Source organism: Polypterus senegalus, chromosome 8 (genome assembly GCF_016835505.1).
Source record: "Polypterus senegalus isolate Bchr_013 chromosome 8, ASM1683550v1, whole genome shotgun sequence".
Classification (NCBI taxonomy): domain Eukaryota; kingdom Metazoa; phylum Chordata; class Cladistia; order Polypteriformes; family Polypteridae; genus Polypterus; species Polypterus senegalus.
In genome coordinates this window covers 61,013,650-61,028,355 of record NC_053161.1, presented here as the reverse complement: position 1 = coordinate 61,028,355, position 14,706 = coordinate 61,013,650, and the positions used below count along the sequence as shown (strand labels likewise).

The 14,706-nt window shown below is 37.8% G+C and overlaps 1 protein-coding gene across 1 annotated transcript in view; it reads right to left on the bottom strand.

The window, feature by feature from the left end:
• hyal6 (hyaluronoglucosaminidase 6) overlaps positions 1 to 14,706 on the bottom strand; it is a 33,879-nt gene that overhangs the window by 18,943 nt on the left and 230 nt on the right. Inside the window, exon 2 of the mRNA XM_039761152.1 lies at positions 1,362 to 2,326. Within this exon, the coding sequence (XP_039617086.1) occupies positions 1,362 to 2,294 (933 nt within the window). The 5' untranslated portion in view covers positions 2,295 to 2,326. The remainder of the gene's footprint in view (positions 1 to 1,361; positions 2,327 to 14,706) is intronic.

Genomic DNA, 14,706 nt, shown 5'->3' with positions numbered 1-14,706 from the left:
CCAATCGTGGGCATTTTTGAAATGCTTCTTTTGATTTACAAGCTGTTGTCATGAAATAAGCCACTTTACTACCTCCATGAAATCGGCATTTACTCAGTGTTCAATAAAACTTTCTTCAAATAAGCAATAGAGAAAATTCAACATTTCAAAAAGATTATTCCCTATTTTTCCTAATAATTTTTAACTTAGCATTTTTGTTACACATTTTTTGAAGCAGCAGCTTTCAAACGCAGGTTTTGCATTGCTACCAGATTTTTAAAATGCCCTGTTGTGAATATTTTTGAGGGAACCCAGCTGAGCACATTCTTATCATTCAAGCATCTGGAGTTCACTAAACCCTGAAATCTGACATCTGAAATCTTTTAACCTTTAATGCTACCCTCTCTGTGTGATGCCTGTGTAATGAGGATGATAAAATGGTAACACCATGTCTGTTTGCTTATGAACAGCACATATACGGACTTGCTCCATTTGGAGTACTGAAACTTCAAAACTGGAACCATGAGGGTCAATGGAGGAGTTAGTACGATATAAGCTTTCTTTTTTATAACTATAAGGGAAATGCAATATGAGTTCCATTGAGGGAAAAAACAAACACCCCTGGCAGCTCTTTAGTTCTAGTTTATTAACTCAGACATGGAGTCATGGGCACACTTCTTACTTTTGCTCACAGATATGTGTGGAGTATACTCTGACTGGAAAACTGTTTGCTGGAAAGATAACATTTCAAAAATGAAGGGGAAGATGGGCATTTTTACTAAGAACGCAATATCATATTTAGGAAAGGGATGCATTTTTAACAACACTGCTAAGCATATTTGTACTGTTTGGAACAAAAAGGAGATTGTGTATTGCTATTAATACTGTGGTTCATGTCTAATGATCTGCATAAATAGCAGGCAGTGTGGTGTAGTGGTTAAGACTTTGGACTGCAAACCCAAAGGTCGTGCGTTCAAATCTCGCTACTGACACTGTGTGACCCTAAGTAAGTCACTTGACCTGCCTGTGCTCCAATTGGAAAACCGAAAGAAATGTAACCAATTGTATCATAAATGTTGTACGTCACCTTGGATAAAGGCATCAGCCAAATAAGTAATGATCTGAACAGACAGCAAAGGACAAAAAAAAGAATCTTTTCAATATCTTGATTAAGCAGATTAATAAATAAGGTTTCATAAAGTCTCCATTGCACTTGGAAACATAGACAACTGTACAGGCTACACTTCTATAGTCAAAAAATGACTCATAACTACAAGAAAATATTTAGGATTATTTGTCTCAATATATCTGTCTAGCAGAATCACAGCAATGGTGTTCTTCAAAATATTACTCATAAGATATTCAAAGAATGCTCTGCTTACCTCAGACAAAATATGAAAAGTATAAGCGTAAAAAGGTCTTGAATAAACAAATACTGGCAGCATAAAGTCATTTCGAGCAATTGATGAAATCCTCATGGCTTCTTTTACTCGGTAATGGACAAATTTTAGGGCACTGGGTGAAGACCTCAATTCATAATCCAAATAAATGGAAGGGTAAAGTGCTGTGCTTCCTTTCCAAAGCCAAAGCAGGTAGTCATTGCGGATGTACTCAATGTTTGGACATTGTCCTGTGTAGCTATGTGGATGCTGTTTATAGTCATAATTGTAACAATCTGGATAAAGATAAAATCCCCATAGTCCATTGGGTCTTTCATTCTGTGCCAGCAAAAGTGTTGTATTCATGAAGGTCTGACCAGCCTTCTCAAATTCTTCCTTTGCTTTCTTTTCAACTTCTGGATCTGACCACTGTGGGTGACGCTGCTTAATAATTTCTTTTGATTTGTTTCTGTAGATATTCTTAGATCCCCAATTCCTAACCCACTGTGGCCTCCAGTTCTCCCAGTCAATTACCCCTAAGCCTTTGAAGTTCCTTAATGGTATAAATCTGTCAATGTCAGACTTGGCTTTGATTAAGTGCTTATTCAGGCTTTCATTCTGTGGAAGTCCACCATTGACGGGATCTCCTCCATCAGAGTAGTATGGGTAATGGCCTAAGTGAGTGTGGTAGAATATTGTAACATTAGAACCACTCAGAGTTTCATTTTGATTGGCCACAATGTCAAAAACACTGAGATCCAGGTCGACGTTGAATCTGAGTCGACATGACTCTGTGGGAGCGTTCCAAATAACAATGAAGGGTTTGTGCGGAAGTAAGGGAGCCCTGGCCTTTTTGAGTTGCTGGCAAGTGACATTCCAAATGAGGAAAGAAAATGCAAGCCAAGTGATCCAAGAATGACTCCAGGTAGCTGTCATGACATGCACATTCACACAAAAGTGCTGTTTTTCTGTAAAAGAAGTAAGGAAATATTTTACAATTAACATTTTTATGAAGAGATTATGAACAATTAATTACTTTCTTTCACGATCAAGTTCTTTGTGAAAACAATAGTCTACTATCACACAAAATTTCAGCTATTTATTTGCCACCTTTACTGAATAAATTCTGCTTCGTTCAGTCAATTTTGTAATTAAAATATCTATTCAGCTATAATATATATTCTGTTAAACTAAACTGTACTAGCTGTGCTAGCCATCAAAGAAATATGCCACAACTGTTAACCTCTGTGCCATCAATGCTTTATATTTGCCTTGCAGAAATATTTACAAATATCTCTATATTTCATGTATTTTTAGAGACACACAGGATAAACACAATATCCTATTCTTTTTATGATTGATTAAAGCTGTTCTTTAGTTAACAGAAGAAATATGAAGCCTAAAATTTGACTCAGACACCATGTCTGTTCCATAGACTATAGTGGCATTTCCCACATAAATTGCACTCATTGTGCTTTTTTTTCCCTTCATGTAACTGAGCCTTATTAATTCCACTTGGCTTTTTGAAAATTTGCTTCAGGATTAAACAACTCACGCCAAGAGAACTTTTTGGTTTTGTTAAACAGGAGCCGAGGAAGCACAGCAGCAGACAGACTTGGAGACATATTTTCAGCAATGAAAACGTGTCATTTACAGAATTTATTTTGAAAGGGAAACATTGTTTTCAAATATGTGTTGCACTCTTTATCCTGATACTGGGAATGAACACAAAAATGCTGTAAAATTTCAGTGTGAAGGCAGAAGGTTTTGGGTTCAACTCTTACCTTCCTTCTTGCACTTTTCTGTTAACAAATGCCTGTCATTGCATTTTGCCTTATGCTAGTTTGGAGTTGTCTTTTTCAGGCTTCAATATAAAAGACTGACTAACTGATTGATTGATTGATTGATTAGGTACTGCTAAGAGGATGGATTGGAGCCCTGGATCTCAAAGTTCATGTTTGAATCCTGAGTTAGTCACTGTCTGTTTAAATGCGGCACTTTTTCCTCATCATGCACAGTTTTTTTTCTTCAACCCCCCCAAACACATGCAGATAAATGGTTGAAGCTGCATTGGGCCCATGTGAACGAGTGTGGGTGTGTGCATGAGTGAACCCTGTGGTGTACTAGTGTCCCATCTAACGCTGGTTCCTGCCATTCGCCTGTTTCTGTTGGGATGGGCACTGCCCCATGGACTTTTTCTCTTTGGTGATGCCTCAGTCTTACTTGTTTGTGACTTTTCTCTCAGATGTCTTTCTATGAGAAGAATTTATATTGCAAGTTCAATATGTCTTGTCCATACTGCCCTTTGTATGTGTTTTTATTTTTTTTAGCATGTTAACAGGGCTAAAAGGGGTATGAGGCAGAGACAGATTATGTGTTTATAACTCAGTTGGACTAAAAATTAGCTCATTGAATCAGTGCACAATGCAAACATTATCTTTGACACCCGAATGTCTTTTAAAAACACACATTACAAAACTATCAAAAATTTGTTTTTTACAGCTTTAAGATATTAGAAATGAATATGGAGAATACTAACAAATTAACTCATGCATGTATTTCTAGTAGAATTGATTACTTCGATGTGTTTTTCACAGGTGGTTCAACCGATATTATATACTGTACATATTTCAGTTAATTCAAAATACTGCTATTATAAGAATGATTACAAAAACTAGAAAGTAGAATCACATAACTTCTGTTCTTGATTTGTTACACTGGCTCCCAGTTAAGCGTAGGACTGATTTCAGACTTTTCCATCTTGCATATAAATTCTTAAATGGGCACATCTCTGCTTATTTATCTGAACTTATCTTTACTTACCAACCTGAGTGCACATAAAGATCTGAAGCTGGCAACCTACTAATGATTCAACGGATTAAAACAATAACAGTGGGAGGTTGAACATTTAGTTACAGGGTCCCAGACCTACTGAATGATCTGCCTGCTTATATAACAGATACGCATTCATTTACAGGTTTTAAATCCAGCCTGAAGAATTACTAATTTAGTCTAGCATACCACAACTAGGGCTGCTGATTAGCTGTGCATATTGCATCTCTGTTAGTCGTCTCTCTGTATATAAAATCCAACGTCTGTCTGTCTCTTTGTCTGTCTGCTTTTCACAAGAGACCTACTTAACGGATTTAGATCGGGTTTTTTTCTATAACACTATCACACTAAATATCATAGTTCACTTGCGGTACCAATTTATTTGCACAAATCCGTATAAAACACAAGGGGGAGGGAGAGGGGGTGGGAGTGGGTCGGGGCCCTCCTCACTCACACGGCAGCCTCAGGGTGTATCTTATATCCGCTTAACTGGCAAACGAGAGAACTACCTAACGGATTTAGATTGGCTTTCTTCTAGAATTTACTTGAACATTCCGGTTGATTTTGTGACTTCTCTCATCGCACTAGGAATCATAGTTTGCTTGCAGGAGCGATATGTTCATTTAAATCCGAGACAGAGGCTGCGGGCCAATGGGAGGGGGAAGCGTGACATCGGGAGTAGGAAGCCTCCTTGTTGTCCTGTTTCGCTTCTATGAGGGTGGAGCCTCAGGGGACAGCTAGTATGTTTAAAAATACAAGTAATACAATAATTATAAATCTCCACTAACCCTCGACTATTCTGGTTCTTTTCTTGACATCCTGCTGTGGCACTTGATTCCACTACTCTATTTGCAAGCTGTTTTTCTGTACATGGAAAGAGATTTGGGTTCAACAGATTTAAAGATTCTGATGCTATATTAGGCAATCAAGCACAGACTTTACTATAGAACTCCTAGGACACGATGAGCAGCAAGCTGGTGTAAATCTCCAGAGGTTTGACTGTATTGGACTCTGTCTTTTGACATTATCTACTATAACTGTAAAACTCTTGGACATTTATGTTCTCCTGAGATGATGCCGCCTGGAGTTTTTATTTTCCTCTCCTCCATCATCAACGATGTTAATAGGCAGCTATTGTTAGATTTTGTTTATGATAACCAGTTTGGACATATAATTCCTGTGTATTTAAACAAGTCTGTATCTTTAGGGGTAGTCATTATGTAATTAGTATTTTGTAAAGGAGTTTTGCGAAAATAGGCTTAATTGAAAATTTTCATGCAGTGGGTGCTTCACATATCTATGAGTCTGAGTATAAATCCCTGGCTGTCCTGACACGGTAGGAAACAGATAACAAATTTTTTGAGTATAACTAGGAGATGGGTGCAAAAGGCAAAGCAAAACAAAATAATACAAAGCAACTGAAACCCAAAAGTCATAGTCAAAATTCAGGTAAGAAGTTGAAAACCAGGCAAGACATGAAGTTCAATCAAAAGAGAATATTAAAAAGGTTTTGAAGGATTTAGTCACAGATCTGATAAAGGTCTGTGCACCTGCTGATCTTTTATCCCATTTGCTGATTTGCTGATGAACTCAAGGTCATAACCCTGGAGACCATGCCCCTAGAAACACAGGTCATAACCGTAACAACGGTATACAAAATGGCTTCCACTATAGGAAAAGGATGAAAAGATTCCAAAATTCAGCCCAGATTATAACACCGGCCTGTAGTTTGTCAGTGTGGAGTGTGTGCTTTGATGATAGGCTCTGGTCCCCCATATTTTTTTAATTGAACAAAATAAGTTTAAGCATAGATGAAAATATATATCAGGTATACCCTAAGATATGAACGTGTTGCTGTGATTCAGGCAAAAGAGGTACAAAGAGAAAAGAAAATGCATTTCTGAAGTTATAAATAATGATGTTTAAACAAAACTCTGTTTGTAATCAGCTTTTCTTTGACTGCATTGTTTATTTTTTGGAAAGTTCTGAGCAATTTAATCAAATATTTATGTGCTTCTTTGCATTTGTAGGCTGTTTTTCTGCTTGGGCCAAAAGAGTAAATGACATTTGCATAAAGGCGCCAATTCCCCCTCAGTGAAGCAAAGCTAAAAAATCAGCACATAAAAATGCTGCCTACTGGAAGCCATTACTTAATTTGCATGGAAGCAAAAAAAAAATGTTGAAAATTCAACAATTAAAACAGCCCAATGTCTCCTGCTCAGAGATTTTGGCTTTGCGTGGTAAGCCAGAAAACTCTGACCAACTACATTCCTGCAGACCATCAAGTAAGGGGTAAATTGCTTCAAAATGTTAACATCATGTGGTTTTTGAAAGGAAAAAAATATAAAATGTCCCAGTAACCCCCCTTCCCAATCTCCGTTGGCTAAGTGTCACTTATGTGGACATGAGAATGCTGTCAGTCAGTTAACCATGTGTGGAAAGTTACAAGGTGACCTGAAACTTACTTTTAAGCTCCTCACAACTCTAGATGACTTTAATAATAATGAAGAATTACAATTTAAGTTATCAAAACATGAAAAACACAAACAAGAATTAAGTCTGCCTGCTTGTCACTTTGTCATTATGCCACTGATCACCAATTTTCTTACATAGGACCTTTTATGAAGGGTGGCACAATGGAGTAACGCTGTAGCCTCATGAATACAACAGTCTGAGATTTTTCTCCAGGTAGTCCACTTTTCCTCCCAAATTCCCAAACACATGCTCATTAAGTTGATTGGCAATTCCAAATTTGCTTGGCGTGGTGGTATGAATGAGTAAGCCCAGCAATGAATTGACATCCCATCTATCACTTTGTCATGCCTTAGTGCAGAGCTTCTGGGGTAGGCATGAGCCACCTTTGATCCTTAATTGAACTTAATGGGTATGAAAAGGCTGTGCTATGTAAAGTTACCCCACACCTTAAAAAAATATCTAAACAACATCGTAAAAATACAGACACCAGTATGTCTAAGATGAAAAAACTGAGCATGAAATACGTATGTACTGACAGCTTGTTATCCACTGCACCATTCTCATACTTAGCATTTCATTTGTTTGGCCTTTTAATCAGATTTTAATTGATTTTTTCCCTCTTATTTTTTCCAAACAGCAATGAATTCCGCTTTTAGTATCTCTGTACATTGTTTATCACTTTGTGGTAGCCTTATTGCTTCCATATTTTTTATATTTCCATTCCGCATGCTGTTTGCCTCCAGTGGCTTCCTTAAACTTAACCAGATGAATAATAATATTCCCATGTGTCATCGGGGTCGTACAAAATATACACCAAGTCCATTCAGATGGCAGCCTGACAGATTATTATTAAAAGTGAATTTGGTCACATTTCCTTTTGCTATATTTACTGCATGCTAATTCTTTTAAAGCTAATTGCTTTCCATTTATTATATACAGAATTGCATATATGATCTGCCACCTAGGGCATTATAGAAGACTTAGACCATTAAGTGGGAGATTAGGCAATGTATCGTTGTAGCTTATCTTACATACAGTACTACAGTACTGAAAAAACATCAAGCACATTATTTTGGCAGGAGGATCAGCAGCTCAATGGTTAGTACTGCTCCCTCACAATTCCAGAGACCTGAATGCAAATGTGGCCCAGACCCCGCCTGGACTTTACACATTCTCTCCATGTTTGGGTTTTATCTTGGTTTTTTCACAAATACATGCAAGTTAAATGAATTAAGAATTTTAAAAATATGAGGATGTATACCTTAAGATGGACTGGTAATCCATCCAGGGTTGATTCCTGGCTTGTATCTGATGCTTCCAGGATAAGATGTAGCACCCATTTTCATAGGCGTGAATTTGGTTAACAGAGTTTAATGGTGGGTAGATGGGTGGATCATAAGAACTGGGTATTGGTGTCAGCTGAAAAGTAGAGGTTAGGTTAGGTAGACTTTATTATTCCAGAGAGAAATTTGTTAAAAATGTCTTTAGTGGTATTTCTTTTAAAGGCAAGTGACATCACAGAATAGATAAAGGTGGTAGCCTGTTCCACCCACCAGTCTATTATCAGTTATTATTGCCCAGAAATGTTGCAGTAATTTAAATTTGATCGCCCTACCTGCGACTTTGTGGAATTTGTCTTTGATGTTGATTATTTTTTTTCCATCTCGGAAAGACGTCTGTGCCGCTCCAAAGTTATGGCCATTTTTGCTATTGCTTTGCAGGTGTGACCCCTCTAATGTTGTAAATAAAAATGGTCTTCACGAAAGAAAACCACACAAAAAAAAAAATGTTCCTAATATGCATAGATGTCAGCTTGGAAGCCATGATGTGTGACATTAAACATGTGCTGTTTTGGAAGGTTGCTTGGAAATATTAAAGTCTCAGATGTTAACTTTCATGCAGACCCCTCTCTGGGCATGCCAGAATGTTGGGGTTTGATTACGTTTTTCTGGGCAGAATTTGCAGTTGTGCGTCTGTGTGACATTTTCAACATTTTGTCGTATTTTTATCCTTCTGAAATAGTGTAGCTATTATCAGCATCTATGACTGGACATTTACAGACTTTGAGTTTATGATTGAATGTTCTGCTCTTTAATTATTGGGGCTGCAAAGAATTAATCCTTCATGTTGAACCTGCTTTTTTGCAGGTTAGTTTTAGAGCATTGGTTGCCCAAGTAACTAAGCTAAATTTCATCATATCTGTCTTTCTGAAACAGATGAGTCAGGATTAGCCTGTTATCCTCATCTTTGGCGTCTTGGAGCATGTAATTCTGTCTTAATCTGTTCCAGAAGCATAGTTTTGGCTTAATCTGTAATAGAATTAGCCCACTTTCCATGAATACCCATTTACTTTAGCTGGATTTCTCACTAATAAAGCTTTCTGGAACAGACCTCTGAGGTCTACTTGGAGATAATAAATAATCTATAACCATGTGTCAGCTAGGAACTATAACATCAGGTGATATCAGTTAAACACTCAATATAAATCATAAAGAGTAGTGAGAAAAGCGCTATATAAATGCAAAAGAATTATAATGCTACCCGTTTTTACTCCAGTAAGACACGAAGGTTAGGTGCATTGACCCTAGTGTGTGCTTGGTGTGTGTGTGTGTGTGCCCTGCGGTAGGCTGGCGCCCTGCCCGGGGTTTGTTTCCTGCCTTGCGCCCTGTGTTGGCTGGGATTGGCTCCAGCAGACCCCCGTGACCCTGTAGTTAGGATATTGCGGGTTGGATAATGGGTGGATGGAATTTGCATATTTGTTGCATTTTTTTACTACCATTTCATTTAGCAATATTTTTTTGCAAAAACAATCTCAAAACAAACCGTGTTTCAGCACAATCAAATTTCATTCCATTAACACACATATTATCATCTCATCTGTAACCTTTTTCTCCATGGCACAATTTAAGGGGGCACAGCTGGGTAACACTTACCTGCAGACAGTGTTAAAATCCTTTGACCTAGGTATATGGCTAGTGGTGAGCCTCCAGAAGGATTCTGGTATGATTTATGGTTGAGCAAGATGACTATAGATGGTGTTACCTCTGAGCTCAAATTAAGGTAGCAAGAGGAAACATGCAGTGTGAATATGCAGGCAAGAAGTGCTTGAGACAGATGCAAACAAATGGAGCTGCATGGAAGGAGCTGTGGTAGGGCTGCCGAGGAAGCAGACCACAGTTTCAACCACTGAATGACCCTTAGGGAACAATTTTCCATGCTTTCTATTACAAAAATAATTTTAATAAACCCCCAAACCTCATTTTAGTGAGTTTTGCATTTTGCAATTGTGAAATTGCACATGAAACAAATTTTAGGTTAGTTCTGCAAAGCTGTGTGCGAAACAAAGCTCTGCTGTTTTATTCATCACTAATGATCATTGTATTTTAGTTTCAAGCAACAAATATTTTTTTTTGAACTGGAAAGTATTGAAAATATAAAGCAAACTGTAGCAACGCTAAACTACACTGTTATTTATTAATTGTTAATAAAAGTACCCTGCAGGCATTTGCTATTGCCCCACATTGTGGTATGTTTGCATCACTAAAATGGTTTGAGATTGTGCCTGTTGCAAGGCTTGTGTGTGCTTTGTGTACAGTGATAGTGAAAGAGGCAGGTGGCAATAGGTGAGCCATCAGCTTTTGTAAGCACCATTCAGGACTTGATTCATTCTTAAGAACACATACACTCAGTGATGAAACCCATACAGTCTGTAATGATACACAAAACATTATGTGCTGAATCACGAGATTTTGTTTCATACTCTACACACATACATTTAATAGTGATTTCAGTTGAATTGACTGTAACAGACCTGTGATGTGCTTAAAACTGCTGAATTTACAAAGTATTAGTAATTACCGTATATTCTCATGTATAAGTCGGGTCTTGAAACCTGAAAAATCGATCATAAAATCAGACCCCGACTTATACACACCATTCGAAAATGCAACACTTACAATTTTTTTTTACATCTTCTTGCCTCCTCCAATCTCGCATCAGTTTCTCAGATGCATCGAATTTTGTTGCAGCAGTGCAGTTACCAATTTCTTGTGCTACTTCAATGACGTTTAATTTAAAACCAGCTTCATATTTTCTTCTGATCGACCGCTCCATCATAGATAAGGGATGCACTTACGATAAAGATGTATTAGGGTGTGAGATACAAAAAACACAGTGCAAATGTCACTTTGGAATAGTATGGGTATTACTGTGTGGTCACGAAGGACAATGCATAGAAAAAAAAGGCAGTGTGCTCCGTGGTTAGTCTCTCAGGTGGACGTTAGCATATCATAATCTCTTGGACCAATAACGAGAGTTTTCCACATTTGACTTATACAACCGACATTATAAAAATACCAGAAATTCTACAGTAAAATCAAGTCCTGACTTATCAGTAGTAGAACTTATCCGCGAGTATATATGGTAAGTAGCAGCTCAAAAGTGGAAGAGCGTGTATATTTTTGCATACTGAGCCGTTAGGTTTTGCAGAGCAGTGTGTGAGTTTATGTATTTCACTCCTCATATGCTTTTTCTTGATATTTTTGTAGAGGTTAGGAGCATCTGTTGCCACACTCACCACATGACAAACCACCTCAGGATTCCAGATTTGGACCCAAGTGCAGCCAAGCAATGGGTGACACCTTAGCATCACACTATTTCAGATGGAATAGAGCAGTGTGAGGTTTTTGTATGGTGGCTGGAGTGTCCATATTTTTTGTAGTAGTGGAAAAAAAAGCAGATTGTTTCACTGAAAAAGACATTTCTTACATTTATTTTGGGAAGTGTAATGCTTCAATATACAGTAGATTTAAAAAATTTGTAAAGCTTTACATTACCAGTATTCAGCACTGCATTTAATCACAATACAAAGCCATTAGTCAAGCCATGACTAATAAAATTCCTAATATGCATATGTTGTGTGTTCATGTTTGTGATAAGTAAATAAAATCTGATGAGAATTTATAGAATGATACAAGACTAATAGAAGATAGAAAAGGGCAAAGTGGTTTGGATGGATGCCATTCAAAGTGGGGATCGGTTGGAGTGAAAAAGGTCCCAGAATTCTGTTTGAGCAGCCCTGCAGGACATAACAGTAGCACTTACAGGTGATGCTAGCCCACCAATGGCTCTGTGGTGCTCACCCGGGCTCTTAGACCGGCTCTGCCATTGGAACATTTGATGTAGGCAAATTGCTTACTGATTTCTCCTGGGTATTTCTACCATACATATGGTTTTCAAGTTGCAAGTTCTGGTTGTGATATTTGGGAAAGTCACTCCAATAAACTATACAAAAAGTAGAAAGGATAAATAAAACCAAACAGATATTTGCAATGTTGATCTAGAACTGACAAGAAGCATGCCAAAGTAGTGAGACGCATGAGTAGATATCCAAAAACAACAACAAATGTTCACAGATATAAACACAATAAACCCTGCAACTCCTAGTGTCTAACCTCAGCACTATTACAAGTCAGTGATATGTACAAAACTAAAATCGCAGTTAGGTAACACAAACTATCCGGCTCCTAAATCTGTTAAGTCTACCTAGTTTTGTCACAAATCAGAAGCTGGACAAGGTGAGATTAGACAGACTGTAAAGGTTTGAAAATATATAAAGTGGAACAAACCAGAAAACATTTCCAGTGCTCAAGCAAATTCACGGAATGCTTGAATAATTGCCAAGCATGGAGAAACCACACCATACAGCGAGACCCCCAACAGAAAGGCAGGATCAGTTGGCTGTCTGCACACATTATGTCTACACGTTTGCTTTCTGTTTACAACTTCCTTCCTGATTTCAACTTTTATAACAGAGTTTTGCATGACCCCTGTTCTAAAAAAAACAAAAAAACTTGAAACATTGAAAGAGCAGCAGGCCATGTCGGTGGACCCTGGAGCCTGGGCCAATAATGGAAAATAGTTAACTTTTTATTGCTTTGAATTTTACTTGCTCACAGAAAATATTTACTGTTAAGAATGTTTTAGGAAACAGTATTGTTTATATTTGAATAAGACTGTTTAAAATAAGTGGGAATCCTTTCCAGATTTGAACATTCAAGTAGTCATTATTTTGGTTTTTAAAGGCACATAAACAAGCCATTCATCCATCCATTTTGTGAGACAGCTTTGTCCACATAAGAAATGATTGAGAGGGGATGTTAACTCGTGGACTGGAGGTTAAAACAAGTACCACTCCTCCAACTCCAACTTTCATGAATTATGCATTTTGTAATACATTGCTTCACTTTAGATTGTTTAGATGTTCCTTGAGAAAGTAGAGGGATTAAACTAGCCTGTTGCTTTCCACTCAGCAGAATTATGTTGTGCTCCGGGTTGTGGCTCTTGGGAGAGAAGCCACGTTGGCAATACAGGAGTGTGAAAGGTGTACCCTCTACCTTGCACCCCAGGCCACTTTTGCATACTGTATAACACTCATGTATATCTGAATCACCACAAAGGTTTGAGATTGTGCCTGTTTTAGGGTTTGTGTGTGCTTTGTATACAATGGTAGTGAAAGAGGCAGGTGGCAGGAGATGAGCCATTACCTTTTGGTACTCGGCATATCAAGTGAATATCGTCAAGACTCTGATTGTCACTGTTAACAAAAAGCAGCCATGTGCCCACTTTCAAGAAAATACGAAATCATCTCCCTATGCCATAAACTGATATTGTAATTTCAAGAAGAGTGGCACAGTAGTAGTAAATCAGATCTAGTCTTTTAAATTTATTGTTACCCACCTATATTAAATTATAAGGTGAAATCTAAATGAAAAATGAAGGTCCCTTGAATTTGTAACAGTTTCTGGGTAAGGTGAGTTGATGCCTTACATAGCAGCATCAGGAGGAAGACATGAACACGGGGTGCCAGCCCATCACAGGTCTCCAGCTATCCACACACACACAATGTTGAAATGACCTAACTGGCATGTTGTTGGATATGGGAGGAAAAATCAAGAGTACCTGGAGTTAAACCAACACGGACATAGAACAATGCACAGAGTCTACTTAGACAGTGACTGGGAACAGGATTCAAAACCAGATTTCATGAGACTGCAGCACTAACCACTGTGCCACCATGACACCCAGCTCTAAACTTGCTCATTGCAAACCTTAGCTACAACATAACCATCACTACATTATAGCAAACAGTGGATAGCTAAGCAGTAAAGATAAAGCCCCCTAACAAAACACAAACGTTATGAGCTTGGGCTGCTTTCAGTGCAAGACTACATTTTTTTAACAAAACCTCAAGTGTGGTTACTACGTTTTTTAGTGTTTACTCGAGTAGAACATCAATCATCTGCAGTAAACTTTCATGGTAATTCTGCATAATTACTGCAATTTTCATTGATGTGCATCAAATCAACAAACAAGTTATTGTTTGCTAGTTGTTTTCAGTCATATTGAAGCCATTTAGACGTGTATTCTCTGACAAGCTGTTAGTAATGACATTGTGAGAACCAGCCTGCCTTTCAAGAGTTTGCCATTCAAACAAATCAACCAATTGTTTTCATCTTTTAGGCTAAAAATCCAGTGGTCCTAATGATCCAGAGGACAAAACCCTTCATTTGCTGCCGTTAGTTTGTTTGGTGTGTGTTTCAGAATAAAGGCAGCAACATTAAAAGGAGAACAAATATGTGCACAACGGGAAACATCCTTTACTTCACGGTTAATAAACTTCGTCTGTTGTTCTCACTAAATCCTCTGCTGTTCTCCTTTTGTCAGAGTGAAAAGCATATCTTTGATTTGACTTGCCTTTGGAAGTGTTTACAGGTCGTTTTTTTATTTTTAGAACTTAAATATAATGCCTTTTGGGAAACAAATAATACCATATATATACAGTATAAGACATGTGCTCCAGCCCCTGCAGCACTGAATTGGATTAATAAGCTTAGAGAGTGTTATGCAATGCACGTAAACTGGTAGTCCATTTATTTATGGCACTTTTCCCGTTATTTACTGCTTATAGCTCATAACTAGGGAACACCTTAAAAATAACCTCATGCACTCTTGACACCTTCTCACTAATTTTCAGCTCTTT